We start from the raw sequence: 17,473 nt of genomic DNA, 5'->3' as shown, positions 1-17,473 counted from the left end.
AAGAGTTTTATAAATAAAATGCACTTACTTACAAAAAGGTAATTCCTGACAGTCAGTGAAGATCTCGTGGATGTTGAAGTTTGTGTTTCCAAATACGGCCCGGGGGTCTTTCTGTTGGTATGGGTTTCCTCTGGGTACCATGCATGTACCAAATGCACAAAGTGGTGATGCTAACTTGATTATGTAATGTGTTTTATATTACAAGCAACAATTGTGGTCTTCAGTTTACTGTTGACTGTGTGAAAAGCAGATTATTAAGCAATAAATGGTATGACACAAGATGTTAAGAAAACTTTAAAAAATCGGACTTTTGAAGACTGGCTTAGTGGGAGTTTGAAAACTGAATGTAAACACCCACATTTCCAGAAATGATTATCATCTTTGGCCTGCAGATCTGGGTATGAGCCACATCCCCTGATTTATGAGCTGAGTGCAGGTCGACACAGGAACTGATAAGTCAACTTGCTGGAGAAAGAAGCTGAAGCCCGAGAACTAGTGCATTTGTTCCAAAAAAATCCAAAATGTTTATTTGGTTTTAATATACTTTTAATAGACGTTGCAAAAGTTGGGGGAAGCTGCGTGTCGCAAATGTATTAAGCTCCTGAGATTCATTAAAAGGATTGACGTACTTTCCAGGGTTTAAGCAGCTGAATGAAGAGAGTATATAACTTAAAACTGTCGGATTTGATGAAGCTGGTTCAGCTGCTTCATGTCACTCTTGACTGTTTTCTAGTGAAGCTACTGACCTTCTCACTTTCATCCCTCTCCATATATCTTTATGTCATTGATGTTACATTCTGTCTCTCTCTGCCATGCTCTCTCTCTCTGTGCCTTCCTGGAGGGTCTCTGATGGTGGAACTGGAAGCTGATCAGCCTCCTGCCTCCACCAAGCCTAAAGCAAATATTGTAACATTAAAAAAGTAAGGATAAACGTGATATAAAACAATACATTTACATTTTCATTTGAAACAACGTCTCATTACAATCATCAAAGTCTTCCTGCTACAGTAATATACATGGATTCAGCCCATCTACTGCATATTACGATGCTGCCTTTCAAAAAGGGATGAAATTTGCACCAAATAGAAAAGTCTGCTGCCAACAACTGCAAGTCTGAGTCCAGGAGAGACGGTGAACCCAGGAGTTGCACATCTGGGTTCGCACATATCTGCCTTCTCAGTTTGAGGTTTAAAGCGTGTTCAGATTCGCTGCCATGTGTGCGTGACTTTCTCAGATAGCGATGGAGTTGGAGGTGTCTGCAGACTCGGACCAAATAGAGCTTCTCCGGCTGCTGGCAGCAGACTGGAGCTTGGCACCCATCTTCAGCTTGCAGCCCAGAGACCTCAAGATGCTCAGGAGCTGACGTCGGAACTTCACTCCCACAAAGGCGTACAGGATGGGATTGAGGCTGCAGTGGAGGTAGCCGATGCAGGAGGTCACGATCTTAGCTTTCTCCAGGGATGATCTGCCTCCACAGGACACACTGTTGTTCTCAGAGTGAAGTGTATCCACCATGAGCGTGATGTTGTATGGTGTCCAGCAGAGAAAGAAAACTACCACCACAGTGATGATGACCCTGAAAGCCTTCTGCTTCTGGAGCCCCTGGGTGCCGCAGCGAATTCTGCGCAGGATGCAGGAGTAGCAGAAAATCAGGACAGCCGAAGGCAGCAGGAATCCCACGATGTGGTAGATCAGGCGCGAAGCCAGCCGCCAGGCCTCCAGTGCCTCCTTGCCATACTTGAAATAGTTCCGAATGCACTCTGTTTTCTTACGTCTGTCATCATACATAGCCTCGTAAAAGATCCAGTCAGGAATAGAGAGAAGGAGGGAGAAGAACCACACTGCCAAGCAGCTGCCCTGAACAATCCAGGGATTCCTGCGGGAGTACATCTGCGTGGCATGGACAATGGACAGGTAGCGGTCCAGACTGATGCATGCCAGGAGAAAGATCCCGCAGTAGAAGTTGATCTGAGGGTGCAAAGAAAACCGGTATAAAAGATGAGAAAAATTCTGTGCATCTTCTACCTCATAGTATAGAAAATAGCCATTTCCTAAACATATATTTTTATTGTGTTTGTAAATCTGTTTTCCTCTGGGTACCCTAGTATGTTCCCACACATGCATGTGAGATTAATTGGAAATTCTGAATGACCCTTCAGGTGTGGATGTGAGTGTATGTGGTTGTCTGCCTCTCTACGGTGTGACTGACTGGTGACCTGCCCCATGATGTACCCATCTTTTCTTTGGTGATCCGCTCCAGCTCCCCCTGACCATGAAGTGGGATGTAGAAGATGATTTAAATTACTTTTTTAAAATTCCTACTGTACAATTCTCACCGTAAAAACAGATCCAGTTATCTTGCAGTGGGGAGTGCCAAATGCCCATCCTCCCTTTTGAGCATACTGCACGGTCCAGAAGGGCAGCGTCACCAGCAGCAGGACATCTGCCACTCCCAGGTGGAGGATGAAGGTGTCTGTGACACTCCAGGCCTTCCTGCTCTGAAACAGCACCCCGAGCAGCACTCCGTTCCCCAGGATGCCCACAACGAAGGCCACTGAGTACAGCACAGGTATGAAAGCTCCTTCAAAGTTCATACCTTCATCCAGGTCACAGATGTCACCCCCCTCACAACAATCATCTCCTTCAAGATTGTCATCGTATAGGCCTTCATAGAGGCTGCTGTTCAGCGTGAACATATCCATTTGTGAACCCTGTGTACAAAGAAGAAATCTGCACTTCAATATGGTTTGTGCACTTCAACCTGTAGCGTGGTTCACCCACATGAGGGTGCTACTTGCCCAAAAGATGCAGTCAATTCATAGAAACGCTTCAATTCAGGGTCTATGCATTTAGTTTTTGTAAGCCAACATGAATATGTGAAGTTTTGAGCTTGTTGCTATATATTGATATAAAGTATGGATGCAAATGTTTACAATTGTCAAATATTGTATAGGTGAATGTCAAACCTTCACCTTTTCTCTGTATTTAAAGGGTGGAGAATAACTTTCAGCACATCTTAATCTATGTGGTTTGTAGGAGCTCTGGCTTCGCATTGAATAACTTATCATTTGGAATCAACCAGTGTGACCTCACTTCTCCATCATGACCATTCAGGATATATTACAATCAGGATATGAGGACTTTCTTTTTTACAAAAAGATGAGGAAGAGTAATGGATGCTCACGTTCACGAGAAAACATGTGAAACACAATGTGTAAGAAGTCAAGAGCCACTAAAGTTAAATAGTATAGCATACAATATGATAAAATTAAATGAAAGTAAATTAAATGTAACATAGCTTTACATTGTTATTGTTATTATCATTATTATCATCATCATCATCATTATGTTTAATACATGATACCCTCATCGACTATCACATGTGACCAAGCTCAGCCCATATTAACAAGGTGAAGTGCAAACATCAAAAGTAAAAAAAAAAAAAGAAGAAGATAAAACTACACAGCAGGCACGGAGTCCAAACAGAAAAGTAATAAACTGCAAAGGAACATTAAAAAAAAAAGCTATGCAATTAAAAAGCATTTATTGCATTTTGTGATTTTTCAGTATTTCCTTACTTGATATCATGAAAGTCAAATATGCATGAGGTAAGGACGATATCTAAATAAAAAATAAAAGGAGTCGTAAAATAAAAACTTACGGTACCAAACTCTATATCTGACAAGGCTTCGCGGTAGAGATAAGTTTTGCAGCCGAGCTTCACCCCAATCTGGAGCTACCACAAAGGAAGTCAGAGATAAAAAAGTGGGGGGGTGGGCTATGAGGCTCCTGGGGGTGGAGAGTTGACTGTCCTCCCACCGGGCCTGTTCGGGCCTTTGCTTTTCCTGGTCCACACACACCACAACACACTACAGTGAAGCGATTCACAAGTTCACAATAGAGAGCAATATTACCGTGCATTAAGGTTTAGGTTTGATTGATACGGAAGAGTTCTAGGGCCACTGAAGAAAAAGAAAAAATTCGGTGGCCCTAAAACTCTTCCGTACTTCCGTAGATTGAAGTTTAGGGAAATTGGCATTAAAAAAAAGGAAGGCGAGAGAGAGAGAGAAAGAGAGAGAGAGAGAGAGAGAGAGAGAGAGAGAGTGAGAGAGAGGGGGGAGAGGGAGAGAGGGGTAGAGAGAGGGAGAGAGAGAAAACCACTCGTTCTGATGCAACAAATGAGTGTTTTGCACGTGTCTTAAAATCTGAGTGAACTAAGCAGCAGTCGAATTCATAAATGCTATTTTTAAATAGTGTAGTGCGAGCAGTATTTTTCGCAGAAGTTTTAACACAGATGTAAAGATATGATTATGCTTAGAAGAAGTGAAATGTCATGTTATATTACAGGTAAGTAGGTGGGTGTGATTTCCAGAGAAACTCATGAATAACAGTTCTCTGAATTCACACACTAATTCTGAAAACTACCAGTTTCATCCTGTATCAACGCTTTGTTTCAGAATCTGTTGGTGCTTGATGAACTATGTTTAAAAACAAAATTGAGTTGCAGGCTTTCACGGGTCTTTAAAAATGTTGGTTTCCCCAATTACTACACCTATATACTCGAATAAAATGATGTGCGCCGGTTTGCCTGTAATAAACACTAAATTACACATTTACAAAGCTGTGATAAATATAACAGGTCATAAAACTACATCGAGTCTCGGAAAAACCCAAACAGAAATCTATAGGTGATTGCACATATATATATTGCATACTGTGAGTCGGGCATTGTTTTACTCTAAGAGTAGATTGTTCCTCAACAGTAAAAGTTGCTTATTTCACGAAGTGTTATACTCCAAGAGGAACTGTGTGTCATGTCTGTCATCTCTTGTCCTGTTTTTTCACACATTGTATTACCATCTACACTGCCAAAGGGCCTCAGGCAGCTTTATGCAGTCATTATTGTCATTATTGGTTTTCCACCTCCAGTCATTTCTGACAGTGTTTCTTCACCTGTGCTCTCGGCAGACCGCTGGCTCCTGGCCTGCTGGACAACCGAAAAAGCAGAAAAAAAGCTGTCGATGAAAAGTAAACTTCACTACTTTTTAAGATAGTCCCCAGTGACTGCAATAAACAACATATTTTCAGGGCCTTGCAAAACACAATTCAACTTTTTTTTTTTTTTTTCGTAAAAATGTTTTTGCCCCTTTTTTTGAGACTTTTCCTTCAGCTTCCTGCATTAATAACACACGAAGGAATCAACATCCTCACGCAATTGGGCCAGATTTGTTCGCAATAAATGCTCCTTACTTTTAGTTTCAACCACCAGTGTGTCCAAATTTGCAAGCTTATCCAACTTTATGATTTATTATTAAAAAGACTTCAATTGCAAGTCCAATGCCCTTATAATGCTGTTCCTGTTTTTATCTATTGTGGCACCTCACAGGAAATGTATATTCTTGTTCTCGTAGAGTTGGAAACAGCTTGTATGACTCACAGATTCAACATCAGCTCTCTGGATCCGTTTCGAAGTACAAACAAGCGTGTTCAAGGAGAATCTTTCCTTGTTTGATCATTTTATCTCATCTAAGTTATTCCAATGTCATAAGAGAGCGCCTCAAGCACGACTTTGAACTGGAAAACTAGTCAGATGAGATACACCACCAGAAAAAACAAGGTGTTTTATCAAAATGACAATTCTAAGTAATTATTTTAAGTGTTTTATTGCTCATCGTTTAAAATGTGTATTGTAATGAAACAAGAGAAAATCTACGAATAAACTCCTTCATCTTGATAACGCAACTGTTTGTATGTTTGATCTGATAAAAAAAACCACTTTCTTACGATCTGAAACGTGCATATCAGTGATAAATCTCTCTCAAGTCTGTCACATCGATGCCGTTTGTTTCAGAAAATCTCGAGGTTTACATTTCACCTTTTTTTCCCCTCTGTATTACTCATGCCGTGCACAGACATTAGCTCCAGCACCTGTGCAGCTCTCAAAGGTTAGACCATTTCCCCTTCACCCATATCCTGTGCACAAGGCTCAAACCGTGTTCCTGTTTTTTTTCACACCTTTTCACACCTCTCCTCTGCAGGGTTTATGCAATTCGTGTCGTAAGAAAGGCGAAATGAAGTTTGCGTTTTCTGAATTCTGCAAGAGAAAACATACGACATTTTTCACTGGCATAATGAATTCACTGGCAGCTTCAATACATACGACTCAAACAGTTTAACTCTGAAAGTGTCCAAAGAATCGCGTGAAGCCTTAGATAAATGTTGTTATTCGTGCGTGTTTTAATGGAAAGCCACAATATCAGAAGCACTTTTAAATATAATGCAGTGTAGCTCAACACCACTAAAAAGTTGTTGTAGCTGCAGACCTCATTTATGATCTGCATCAAATCACATCATTATCATCTGCATGAAAACAAACTTCATGACAAAGCTGAGTGAAATTAGAGTACAGGTGTAGATCAGCACGTCAGATCTTTTGCCGTGAAATATTTAGCATTTATCTGATTTCGAAGTTTTTGGATATTTGAATCATTAATACCTTCAGAACACAAAACTACAGTCTGGACTGAACTAAAGCTATTTAGTTAAACTAAATAAAACTATTTGCTATACAAAACAACTGGTTGACTAGCCCGTGTCACCACCAACAACATTACAGCAATAATAGACCCTTTTTCCTCAAACTATTATTTGAAAGATGAGTCATCTAGGTTGTGGGGGTGATCCTAAATCTAGCTTTTGTAAATAGTACTGCAACGTCGAAACCATGGCAATATGTTAGTTGGGGAACTGAAAGAAAGAATATTCAAAAAAAACATCCATGTGTTAGTTTTAATTCCTTAAATGCTGCTGTGTTATAAAATCACGTTGCAAAGTTTGAATTGCATTGAAAAAAAAATAATACAGTGATTAAAGTTTAAATTGACTAGTCAACGTCACTGTCTCTTTTTGTTGTGTTATTTTAAACGTCCTACAATCAAGGTCGTTATATGAACAGGGCAACTCAAGGCAGAGATTCATGTTTATTAGGAGATATAATTACATTTTGTTGTAGGAAAGATGAAATAAACAAGTAGCTGATTTTGTGTGGTACTCCATTTCCCTCCTGCAGCTTCTGGTTTTCACTGAAAGTAGGTGAGACCACACATTGTAGGTTAGCGTGCCACAAACATCAAATATAACACTGGATGCATCTTCAACTCTACTGAGAGAAGATATGTGTGATGACTGGATGCGATGTGATGTTTGAGGCCTGACACATGAGCCTATGAGCAAAAAGGAGAGAGAATGAAGGACCAGGCCGACACCTCAAATCTCTGACAACACCAATTAAACAGCGGGGGTTTTGGTTTTCACTCACTCTTCTACCTAAACGTCTCTGGTGTTTCCCTTCATGTGCCTGATGGTTAGGGTTGGATCATCACTACCATCAATCAACCTCTTTATTTACTGCATGTTATTGAAAAGTGCATCATGGATGAGTGAGTGAATGAGCAAAAAGAAAAAGTGAGGATAATAAGAAATAGAGAAGATATTCTAATAAAAAGGCAATGAAAAGTATAAAAGCTTATTTCTGGAATTTGAGCGTCTGATGATTTCAAATGTTTTCCTGTTTCTTACACAGTTAGATTAAGAGTAACATATATCTTGTTGTGTAGTTTTGTCTGGTGTTTAGATCAATTCAGCTTTGACAAATCTTTATCTCCAAAGGACTGTCATAATAACCATAGTTATTACTAGCAGTAGTCGTTAGCAAAGGCAGTAGTTAGTAAAGGAGTTCAGAATACACTTGCACAACATTAAAGACACCAGCTTTTGTAGGTAAAAAAAAACAACCATTCGTAATAGTGAGACAATATCTGAATTGAACCGGTTAAACAGCTATACACAAGAGGGATGTGTGTGTGTTTTTGTGTGTGTGTATGTTAGTGAATGAGTACACTGTGTCTCACCACAAGAAATGCATACGTGTGTGTGTGTGTGTGTGTGTGTGTGTGTGTGTGTGTGTGTGTGTGTGTGTGTGTGTGTGTGTGTGTGTGTGTGTGTGTGTGTGTGTGTGTGTGTGTGTGTGTGTGTGTGTGTGTGTGTGTGGCCATAGGGACCTGGGCTTTCCGTGTGCGCTGCTATTTTAAATAGCCTGGGGGCCCAAGGCAGGAGGCTCCTTAGGCAGGCAGTGATGTCGTCAGGGAAAGTATGGAGGGAGACAAAGTGCCATAGCGTTTTTTTCAAATGTAAGACATTGTCTTACCACTGTCTGGTTGGATTAGTTTTTATTTACATCTTCTGATCCAATATTCCTTAATGCATGCTCTTATAAATTGATGAGCTTCATTATTAACTTCTTTTTGCAGCAGCAGCTCAAGGCAGCATGCAGCGAGCAGGGGCCCCCATTAGGAAGTTTCAAATTGTGTCATTGAAATCAGTGACATTGACCATATGTTGGTCATCTCTGGGAGCCCCCCTAATTTTTCCCCCTTAATAGGGGGGAATTTCCAAAACATGTTATTGTCATAGTATTCCTTGTTGTAGTATTCGAATAAAGGTGTGCTTATCATATTGTCATTGATACAGACTAATGTCACTCTCTCATCCAGTTTGGATGGCAAGTTGTTAGGCAGTTTCCCACCTTGAGCAGAGCCCTGTGAGAGAGGGTCCTGGGAAAGAGAAGGAGTGTATCCATTCCTGAGTGATGTATCCTGTCATGACTGGTTTTGTTGACCAGGATAGGAAACATCCCTGAGAGATCAGGTTGGGTTTACACCAGCTGGAATTGTACTGTAGTGAGACTCCTTTTACTGTCATTCAAACCACGTGACATGAATGAATGAATGAACGAACGAACGAACGAACGAACGAACGTTAAAGTGCAAAAGTTGAAATCTGTGCATTCAGTTTATAGTGCTTAAAAGGTAACTCACACATGATAAGAACGAAACATAGTTTCATGGTCATGGTGCAATGTGGAATAAACACAAAAATAAAACAAACTAAGATAAGAAAATGATCTGCAATATATACAATATTACACAGCGAACAGCAGCAACAACAGCTTATAGTGATGGCCAGTGCAACAACTCAGCCACAGCAGTAATTCACAGGTGGTTGAAGTGATAAGTGACATGTTAGTGCCGGGCACGTTTTTATGGCTTTCTTTATGACAGCTGTGTTGTCACACAATCAGGTGTTGCACCAGGTGAGAGTACTGGTCAGGTATACGCCGAGGTACCAAACGGAGGAGACCATGGCGGTAGAGAAGAGCAGGGACAGTGCCAGTCCTGCAGAAACCATCTCTTTGTTGTTGAGGTTGTGGACCTCACACTGTCAGGTTCTCCACCTCCTACTTGTACGCTGATATAGCTCTGTGAGTGATAAGTCTGACCACTACTCTGTAATGTGTGAACATCACCGCAAGAATTGTGTTGTGGCGAGCTCTGCAGTCATGGGTCACAAGTGTGAACAGCAGTGGGATGGGCACACAGCCCGGGAGTGAGCCAGAGTTCAGGATGATGGCGGAGGATGTTTTGTTATTGATCCCGACACTCTAGGAAAGGAAATCCTGGACCCTGTTGCACAGGAATGAGGAAGTTCATAGTGTTGCCAGCTTGGATACCAGTTTTTGCAGAATGATGGCAGAACTGAAGTCCACAAACACCAGCTTCACATATAGTCCCAGGTGAGTCACAGCTGACATGGGAACCAAGCATTAGCAATATGTTGGTTGTTATATTTGTGTCGCTGTCACATGTGTTGATGACACAACGCGTTGTAGTCAGCTAACGAAAAGCTCATGCAGAAAACTGCAGCTTTAATGAATATCGGGCTGATTAGTCCATCAAGCCAAAGTTTGAAGATGCTGTGCTGAATACTCCCATTTTAGCGATAATATGAAGCCAACCTCAAAAGAATAAAAAGGATTAACAAGCACGACTTTGGAAGACATGCTTGTACATATGACAGGCAGCTGTGAAGTCCAATGTCATAGTGGAAATGTAACTTGAATCAAATGTCTGATTTTTCTTGTTTTCCCTTGCATGTATTTGTTGGATTAGAGGGTTAATTTTAATGTTTGGTCACATTTCTAACAAGACAACATTGATTATATTGACCAAACACATCAGGACACAAGAAGATGGCCACGTTATGTATTTCCAGCAACTATACTGACACACAGTTCTATACTTAACAATAAAAGATTTTTTCTTTTTGTTGTGGTGCATCCTTCATATTGTTTTCAGCATGGTTTAGGTGTGAAATCGCAGCTGTTATGGTTTTAAATGATAACTCCCACGTAAGGATCTTACAATACACCGCTCCATTCAAAATATTAATTTAAATAAAATGAAAAAAGAAAAAAAGAAAATACAACTAAAATGTAAAGATCAAATCATCTGTGCAAAAGAAGAGAGAAAAAAACCCCAACTGCACCACTGTGGCTTTCCTGTGTCACATTCAATACTGCCACAGTCACTGAGCAGGCAGTCACTTTGAATGCAAAATTCACTTGTCACAAGAACAGACTTCTTTTATTACAAAAATCAATAGGCAATCCAATGTGTGTAATTTTGGAGATGCACTATAATTCAGTGGAAAGTTTTTTTCAAGATAAGTGCCAACTGTCTGTGGGATTTTCGATGGTATTAAATTCTATGAACGGTTTTTGAACTCCTGTGGAGGTGTATTACGAATATATGTTCTCAAATAATAGTTGGAACATGAGGGGGTGGGGGATAGCAGAAGAGATCTGTGGTTAAATGTATGCGTTTTTGCCGATTCGTCGGAAAATATCATGTAACGGCCTTTCAGAAAAAGGTTTCATCCTTTCTTTTATTTTCTGCCCTTTTGTGATGTCAAATTTATTGTTGTAAATAAAGCATGTCAACACCAAATAAGATGCGAAGAACAAGAAACCCATGTTTATTTTTTGGGGTGTTGTTTTAGAAAAGAGAAACTCCCTTTCTTTTTTCTGAGAGGCATTTAAAAGTGGTTTGCCACCTAATTATAGTGTGGCGCCATCTGCTGGATAACCTCTTTCACTGATTTCAAAAAGTAACGTTGAGAAATGACTGATTTAAATGTGGTTTGATAGAAAATACTCGGTTGACAAACAAAGAAAGAGGCGCTAGTCAAATCAAGCAAAGTTCAAGTAGCACTTGCTTTTTCTGGCAAACTAGAGGATTTACATGAATATCATTATGATATGGTATAGCATAATCCTGTGTGCAGAAGACTGAGATTAAAATCCCAATGAGGGTTGAATAACGAAGTCATAAAATCTTGTGCCAAGTCAAATCTAATCAACATCCTTCCATGTAAGAAGCCTTAAAAATACTATTACCAATTATACAAACTAAAATTGCCAATTATTTGCACAAAATGTCACGGTTGTAACTTAAAGAACAGATCGTATCTTTCAACTTCCTTTTCTAGCTTCGTTCACATTAAACATGTGAATTACTGCTCACTGCAAATATATACGATATGAGTTACTTCTATTTAGTTTTATATATCAACTACTCGTGTCAATAAGCCCACATAAACCTAGTTGGCAATGCATCATGAAAACATTGCAGTATGTCACGAAAACAGATCCAATAGCTTATCTACACAGTGGTGACGTGGTTGGCACCTCATAGCTGTTGGATTTGAACGTTCTTCCAGTACATGGGATTTTAGCTCACAATCCAAAATGTGCAACTGAGTTTCATTTTGGTGACGCTAAATTACCCAAAAGTATGAATGTGAAGTGTATTTGACCTGCAATGGACTGATGGCCTGCCCGCCGCCTTCTCCTGTAGTCAGCTGGGACCAGACACAACACAGCTCTAAAATCGAAAATACAGTATATTGGATAGATACAGGACTAGAACCAATCATCGAATTGTATTTTGGAGCAGTTTCAGCCTGTTTTCGGTTTCTGATGCTTTGTCACTAAAGCATATGTTACTTATTAATCAATGTAATTCAATAACTGACGAGTACAAGTGAGCTGTTGTGGATTATAGTGCAGTTATTTGTCAGATACAACTCTCCAGAGACTTCATTATGACGCAGATGTTGATGCGCAGACATGCGCAAAGACGCACAAGACCTCTCTGTCAGAAACCTCTAGATCCGTTAGAGGGCAGTGTTGTAACGAACAGCAGTTAAAGTTTATTTCCTGCCTTATGTACACGGAAAAGGAACTCATGTGAGAGCACTAAAGTGAGTATCACATTTAGCTGTCTGTCAACAAAATAGAGGAAAATCTAGGGAACGTGACGCAGGACGCGTGAGAGCGCGCGGGTCTGTTTGTGTGTATCTGTGCGGGTCTTTGTTGATCAGCTGAAAACGAAACGAAACTGAAGAGACGAAGTGAAGCCGAAGGTGGCGGTATGGATGACGAGTCGGACAGGCCTTTACCCTTCCAGCAGGAGCTGACCTGCCCGGTGTGTCAGGGGATCTTCCGAGACCCGGTGCTCCTCACCTGCACACACACCTTCTGCCGGGAATGCCTCGACAGGAGTTATGAGGTCAGCAAAACATGTCCGGTCTGCAGGAAGGTTTATAAGAAAGAGCAGGCCATCTCCAACCGGGCCCTCAGCAGCACCTGCGAGAGTTTCCTCCAGCAGGCCAACAGGTGGCCGAAACAGAGCCCCCCGCCCAGTGAGGGGGTCTGTAACCTGCACCTGAAGCCGCTGGACCTCTACTGTGAGAAGGACGAGGAGCTGGTGTGTGCGGACTGTGTCCCCCTGCACAGTTCACACAGGCTCCTGACCATTAAAAATGGAGTTCCCATATGTCAGGTAAATGGATTTTTATTCAAGTGATCTCTCAAATGGACTTTCTGGCATCAGACTCGTGTTTTTCAACCCTCAATTAAACACAATGGTTTATATAGGCTGTATCAGGGATGTAAAACAACCTCATTTTGTCTCCTCAGCCCACTTCTGTAGTTTTCGTCAGTGCAATGACGTTGTTTTCAAAGATGTTGTGACTGAATGAAGTGACTATCAGCTTGATGAAATCTCTTTCTCTTCTGTAACTCCAGACAGACTCCACTCCGGGAAGCATTTTACTTTAGGGACCCACTGTTTTTCTTCTCAATGAAGATATGTCTTAATAACATTGGTTGTGTTTGAGGTTAATGCCCTCTGTTTGTTTATCAGATGCCCTCCTTGTTGCATTACTTGACAGATGGGTGTAGTGCCAATTTGATGACTGTGCAACACTGAAAGTAGTTGCCCTACTTAAAAAACAAAGGAAAAACAATTATCGTCACTGTTTGTAATCTTGTCATTGACAGAAAATATTTGATTCACCTTTAAACGAGACCATTATACACTCCAGATCCCGGTTTATCCTGGTATTCATGTTTGCTGCAGTAAATGGTAGATCAGGGGCAAAAACCGGCCCCCCTGAAGGTCCCTGAACTGACATGAGTGAAGAGATTAATAGAGCCCGAGTTATAAACTCATGATTATTACTGTTATGACTGGGGCGTGGTGAAGAAACTTAATTTTGGTGTAACAATTTGTCAAAACCCCCCAAATTCCTATTTTTAATGCTGCATTTTGTTTTAATTTTGTTTGTTTTGTTGTTTTTTTTGCAGAAGGAGCTCGGCTTCAAAGTTCAGATTTTTGAAAAGAAAGTTGAAACGTATAAGAAAATGACCAAAAAATTCAACAGTGCAGCAGAACACGTCAAGGTAAAGTCACTAACATCTCTCTTGGTGTTCTCATCACATTTATTTTTTAACCTTTGGCTCCATCTGGCCATCTCCGTGGTTAATTTTGACCTTTGTCCTGTGTCGGAGTGAATTATCCTTGATTTGATCTATTATTAGGATTCTCATGATCATGATGAAAAGAAATAGATGGGTGGTTATTATTCTGTTAAAACACACATTTTCATCAAATAAGTTTTAACGCAATACCTTAAATGAGAACAGTATCGACAGGCCATATTTAAACACTTGATGAACCTTGCAGGAGAAAAGTGATGCTTTTTTTTTTTTTATTACATTTATGAGTTACCAGTTTAGAATGTGAAAAATATGAGGAAATCTGTAATTAAACCATAGATTTTCTGCTGGCCATGAGACAGCATATGCAGTGTGAGAGTTGGGATCTTTGGGGGCTCAATGTGGGTCAAGCTCCCAGATGGGGTGGGCTCACCCCCTCACGCACTTTGAAAATCCCTTGTATAATGCATATGTGGTATTCTAATGACTCGCTTCATACACGGCAAAAAGATGTCACAGCAGACATCACAGATTCCACATATCTTGTTTTATACTTACATGTATGTGTGTATGTCGCATGCTTTCTGTGGCCTGCTGCAGAATCAGGCCGAGCTGGCGGAGCAACAGATCAAGGCGGAGTTCGAAAGGCTTCGCCAGGTGCTGGACAAAGAGGAGAGCGAGCGTCTGAGGGTACTGAGTCAAGAGGAAGAAGACAAGTGCTCAGTCTTAAACGAACGGACTGAGCACACAAAGAAAGATATCGTCGCTCTGAAAGAGCTCATCGATATGTTGAAGAAAGAGATGGGCAACGAGGATCTCCTGTTTCTGAAGGTCAGAGAAGCTGCTCGGCCCTTCTTGTGTTTTGTCGTCATTTCAGTGTTTTATTCAACTTTCAACACCTCTTTAACTAATCTGAACCTCTCTTGCTTTTGTTCTAGAATTTCCAGAGTCTCAAACGGAAGTAAGTCGCTGAATTAGTGCGAGAACAATTGTGATTGCTGGATGTTTAATTTAAATGTTTTATGCAACTTTAGGTCAGGCAGAGATCTCTTCATCAAGCCTTTTGTTGTTTTGGATTGATTGACAAATATCTTCATCAACTTTGTGCTCTGTGTTAGGGCCGAGTGGACCAAGGAAGATCCATGCCTCAATGAGGATTGCATTTTAGACATGGGCAAACATGTTGGTGCGCTGAGCTTCAACATATGGAAGAACATGCAGCCACATGTCAAATATTGTGAGTACAAACTTGTATTTTCACAACAATGGTAATAGGAGTGCCTGAAAACAACCTCCAGAGGGCCGGGTTTGTTTTCTGGAAAGCCTGAGTTGCACATTCACACTTTGGTCCCATTCAATAGATTTTCGACATGTGTGCAAGTAGATCGACAAACCACAATGGAGATGGTGCTGCTCTCTGTATAGTATTTAAAAGTTCTCCTACAACAAAGTGTATATTTTAAACTAAGGAAAATCTCAGAGTTGCTTTCAGAGTTCATTTACAGCATCACTCGCCATTTGTGTCCAATCCTGTTTCTTTTCTGTGTGCAGATCCTGTGGTGCTGGATCCGAACACAGCCTCTCCGTGGCTCTCTCTGAACGCCGACCTCGCCACAGTGAAGGAGAGCTCTGAGCGGATCACCGTCCCCAACAACCTGGAGCGCTTCGATCCCTGCGTCTTCGTCCTGGGCAACGAAGGTTACACCTCCGGGAAACATAAATGGGATGTTATTGTTGGCGACAATCCCAAATGGGTTTTGGGTGTATGCAGTGAGTCAGTGGCCCGTAAAAAGAAGTTCACGGTCTCAACAAACCGTGGCGTGTGGTCCATAGCCCTGAGCAAAGGGGTGTACACAGCTATGACCCCGGAACGTACAGATCTGCAGGTGCAGCGGCGTCCTGAAAAGATTCGTATCAAGCTGAACATGGATAAGGGAGAGGTGTCATTTTGGGATGGGGGGACAGCGAAGCATCTTGTCACGCTTTCTCACAAGTTTGATGAGAAGATGTTTCCGATTTTTGGCCCTGGGCTCCATAGTACACCCATGACTCTGGCGCCAGGAAAAATAGCCGTGCACACGTCATGATCAGCTACAATACTGCAGATGGAAGGTTTACTGACAAGGTAATGTATAGGACTTGGAAAACAAATAGAGACCTTTGAGATTGAAAGCATTTAAAAAAGATGACTACAGTGTAAACATCAGTCTTGGAATAAATGAATGTTTAGTCATGACGCTGACTTTATCATTCTTGAAGAAAAGTATGTTCAGAGTTTGTCATGAAATGGTGAAGAAAATCAAAGTGTAATGAGGTGTTGGAGTTGTGATGTAATGCAGAAACCAACATTGTGATCAATCACTGACTTTCTCAGAATGATTCGTTCCAGTTTTTACCTACATGCCTTTGCTGAATGACATTTGATTATGAGAAAGTAAATAAAATTTTCTGGGTGTGTGATTGTGTTTGGGGAAATCAACTTGAGTCTGACATGGCCTTAACTTGCTGCACCCTAATGGTTGTGTTTAATCTGAGGGGAAATTTGAGATTTTTGCTTTTTTTAATTGATGGATCTCGAGCTGATGAGATGCCTTTTCTTTTTCTGCTTTATTATTTTTACATGTTTTTAGCAATTTAGTTAGACTTCTACCAGGTGGTCAGACGGTAGTCGTTTTCATGAGGACACTCTTGGTAGGCATGTATTTAATAAATACTTATGCTGAATTTGTCTTTTGTCTATATATTTTACACAAAGTGTTTAACTGCACATTTATTTCTGCTTTTGGTCATAGGGCCATGGGTATGTAAAACATGAGAATCCGGGTTATGATCTGTACATGATAATTTAAACATTTAACTTATTTACAGCTAAGTTAATCATCTCAGTCACTCTTATCCTCGCCAACAATACTTGCCACATTAACTTTCAGCATATTTTGTTGTCATCAAATTTTAAGATTATATCTCAGCAACAAGTGATCATCAGTGTTTTTAATACACAAAGTGTGGAGGAGTGCAGAGGACAAATCTGTGAGGTTTGATTGACCTGGAACTTCTCGCTGTGAGGGGAGAACCTAAACCTGCTTCACCAACATATTTCCGTCACGTTTTTAAAACCAGTTTGAAAGCTCACTTATACTTTATTGGCTCTGTGCTTTTTCAGCAGTGGAATTGTGTTTCTTTGTTGTCATGTTATTTTGTGTCAATGTAATTATTTTAATCTCTATTTTTTTCTCTACATAATGTGTTTTTTTTTTCTCTAATGGTGGTATTTATTTATTTATTTTTTTATATTTTTGAATTTCTTTGTTTACATTGTGTCTATATTGCATCTCCTTGGAGGATTCTGGTTGACTCATGGGTCCATCCAGATGTGTGTGATCCTCCACAGGATGGCAGTGGAGCTTCAGGCCAGCCGCCGTGCTTCTCTTTGTGTTGGTAACCAGCGGTTACTGTTGTGTGTTAGCCAGCCGGGAGCACCAAAACAACGGCGTCTGGATTTAACATGGACTGCTTCCCTGGCAGTATTTTCTCAGCGCAGCGCCGACAGGATGGATTTCTAATTCCAGCATGAAGAATTACTGCGAAGAGACGATATCTCGCCGCAGACCGTGCACGCCGATGAGGATTGCGCATCTGGATTGAGCCTCTGCATCCAGCTGGCCTTCCGAGCCGGAGCTCCAGTCGTGTCCCGGGCCGCGTCCTCTGCAGTGGCTCCGCTACAGCTCAACCAGCTAGCTGTCACCTCTCTCCCAAAGCTCATGGAGTAGCTAACCATAATTTGAAAAAAAAAAA

At 40.9% G+C, this 17,473-nt stretch overlaps 2 protein-coding genes across 5 annotated transcripts; one reads left to right on the top strand and one right to left on the bottom strand.

Moving 5' to 3' along the window:
- Window positions 1–496: 496 nt before the first annotated feature.
- Window positions 497–3,753, bottom strand: cxcr3.1 (chemokine (C-X-C motif) receptor 3, tandem duplicate 1). 4 transcript variants are annotated; one of them, XM_080471762.1, is made up of 3 exons: window positions 3,662–3,753; window positions 2,337–2,711; window positions 497–1,968 (listed from the first exon to the last, which is right to left on the bottom strand). In XM_080471762.1, the coding sequence occupies exons 2-3, from the start codon at window positions 2,700–2,702 to the stop codon at window positions 1,231–1,233; spliced, it is 1,104 nt and encodes a 367-aa protein (XP_080327888.1). In that variant the 5' UTR covers window positions 2,703–2,711; window positions 3,662–3,753; the 3' UTR covers window positions 497–1,230. The 4 variants fall into 4 exon arrangements, with proteins under 4 accessions (XP_080327888.1, XP_080327889.1, XP_080327891.1 ...); XM_080471763.1 differs by having other exon boundaries at window positions 3,579–3,734; XM_080471765.1 differs by having other exon boundaries at window positions 2,337–2,554; window positions 3,579–3,732.
- Window positions 3,754–12,074: 8,321 nt separating this feature from the next.
- trim35-28 (tripartite motif containing 35-28) lies at window positions 12,075–17,456 on the top strand. Its single transcript, XM_080472074.1, has 6 exons — window positions 12,075–12,740; window positions 13,547–13,642; window positions 14,279–14,509; window positions 14,617–14,639; window positions 14,797–14,915; window positions 15,230–17,456. Exons 1-6 carry the CDS (start codon window positions 12,330–12,332, stop codon window positions 15,763–15,765), a joined length of 1,416 nt encoding a protein of 471 aa, XP_080328200.1. The 5' UTR covers window positions 12,075–12,329; the 3' UTR covers window positions 15,766–17,456.
- Window positions 17,457–17,473: the final 17 nt, after the last annotated feature.

The sequence above is a fragment of the Lipophrys pholis genome, assembly GCF_963383615.2.
Source record: "Lipophrys pholis genome assembly, chromosome: 9".
In the NCBI taxonomy this organism is placed as follows: Eukaryota; Metazoa; Chordata; class Actinopteri; order Blenniiformes; family Blenniidae; genus Lipophrys; species Lipophrys pholis.
The sequence above is the reverse complement of the archived record's forward strand: the minus strand, read 5'-3'. Positions and strand labels throughout refer to the sequence as shown.

What these genes read in the sequence shown, in the direction of transcription:
- cxcr3.1 (XM_080471762.1), bottom strand. Translation starts at nt 2,702, where the DNA reads ATGGATATGTTCACGCTGAACAGCAGCCTCTATGAAGGCCTATACGAT. An exon ending in TAACTGGATCTGTTTTTACG is followed by an intron (nt 1,969 to 2,336) that starts GTGAGAATTGTA and finishes TTGCACCCTCAG; the next exon opens with ATCAACTTCTACTGCGGGAT.
- trim35-28 (XM_080472074.1), top strand. Translation starts at nt 12,330, where the DNA reads ATGGATGACGAGTCGGACAGGCCTTTACCCTTCCAGCAGGAGCTGACC. An exon ending in ATGGAGTTCCCATATGTCAG is followed by an intron (nt 12,741 to 13,546) that starts GTAAATGGATTT and finishes TTTTTTTTGCAG; the next exon opens with AAGGAGCTCGGCTTCAAAGT. An exon ending in AGGATCTCCTGTTTCTGAAG is followed by an intron (nt 14,510 to 14,616) that starts GTCAGAGAAGCT and finishes CTTTTGTTCTAG; the next exon opens with AATTTCCAGAGTCTCAAACG.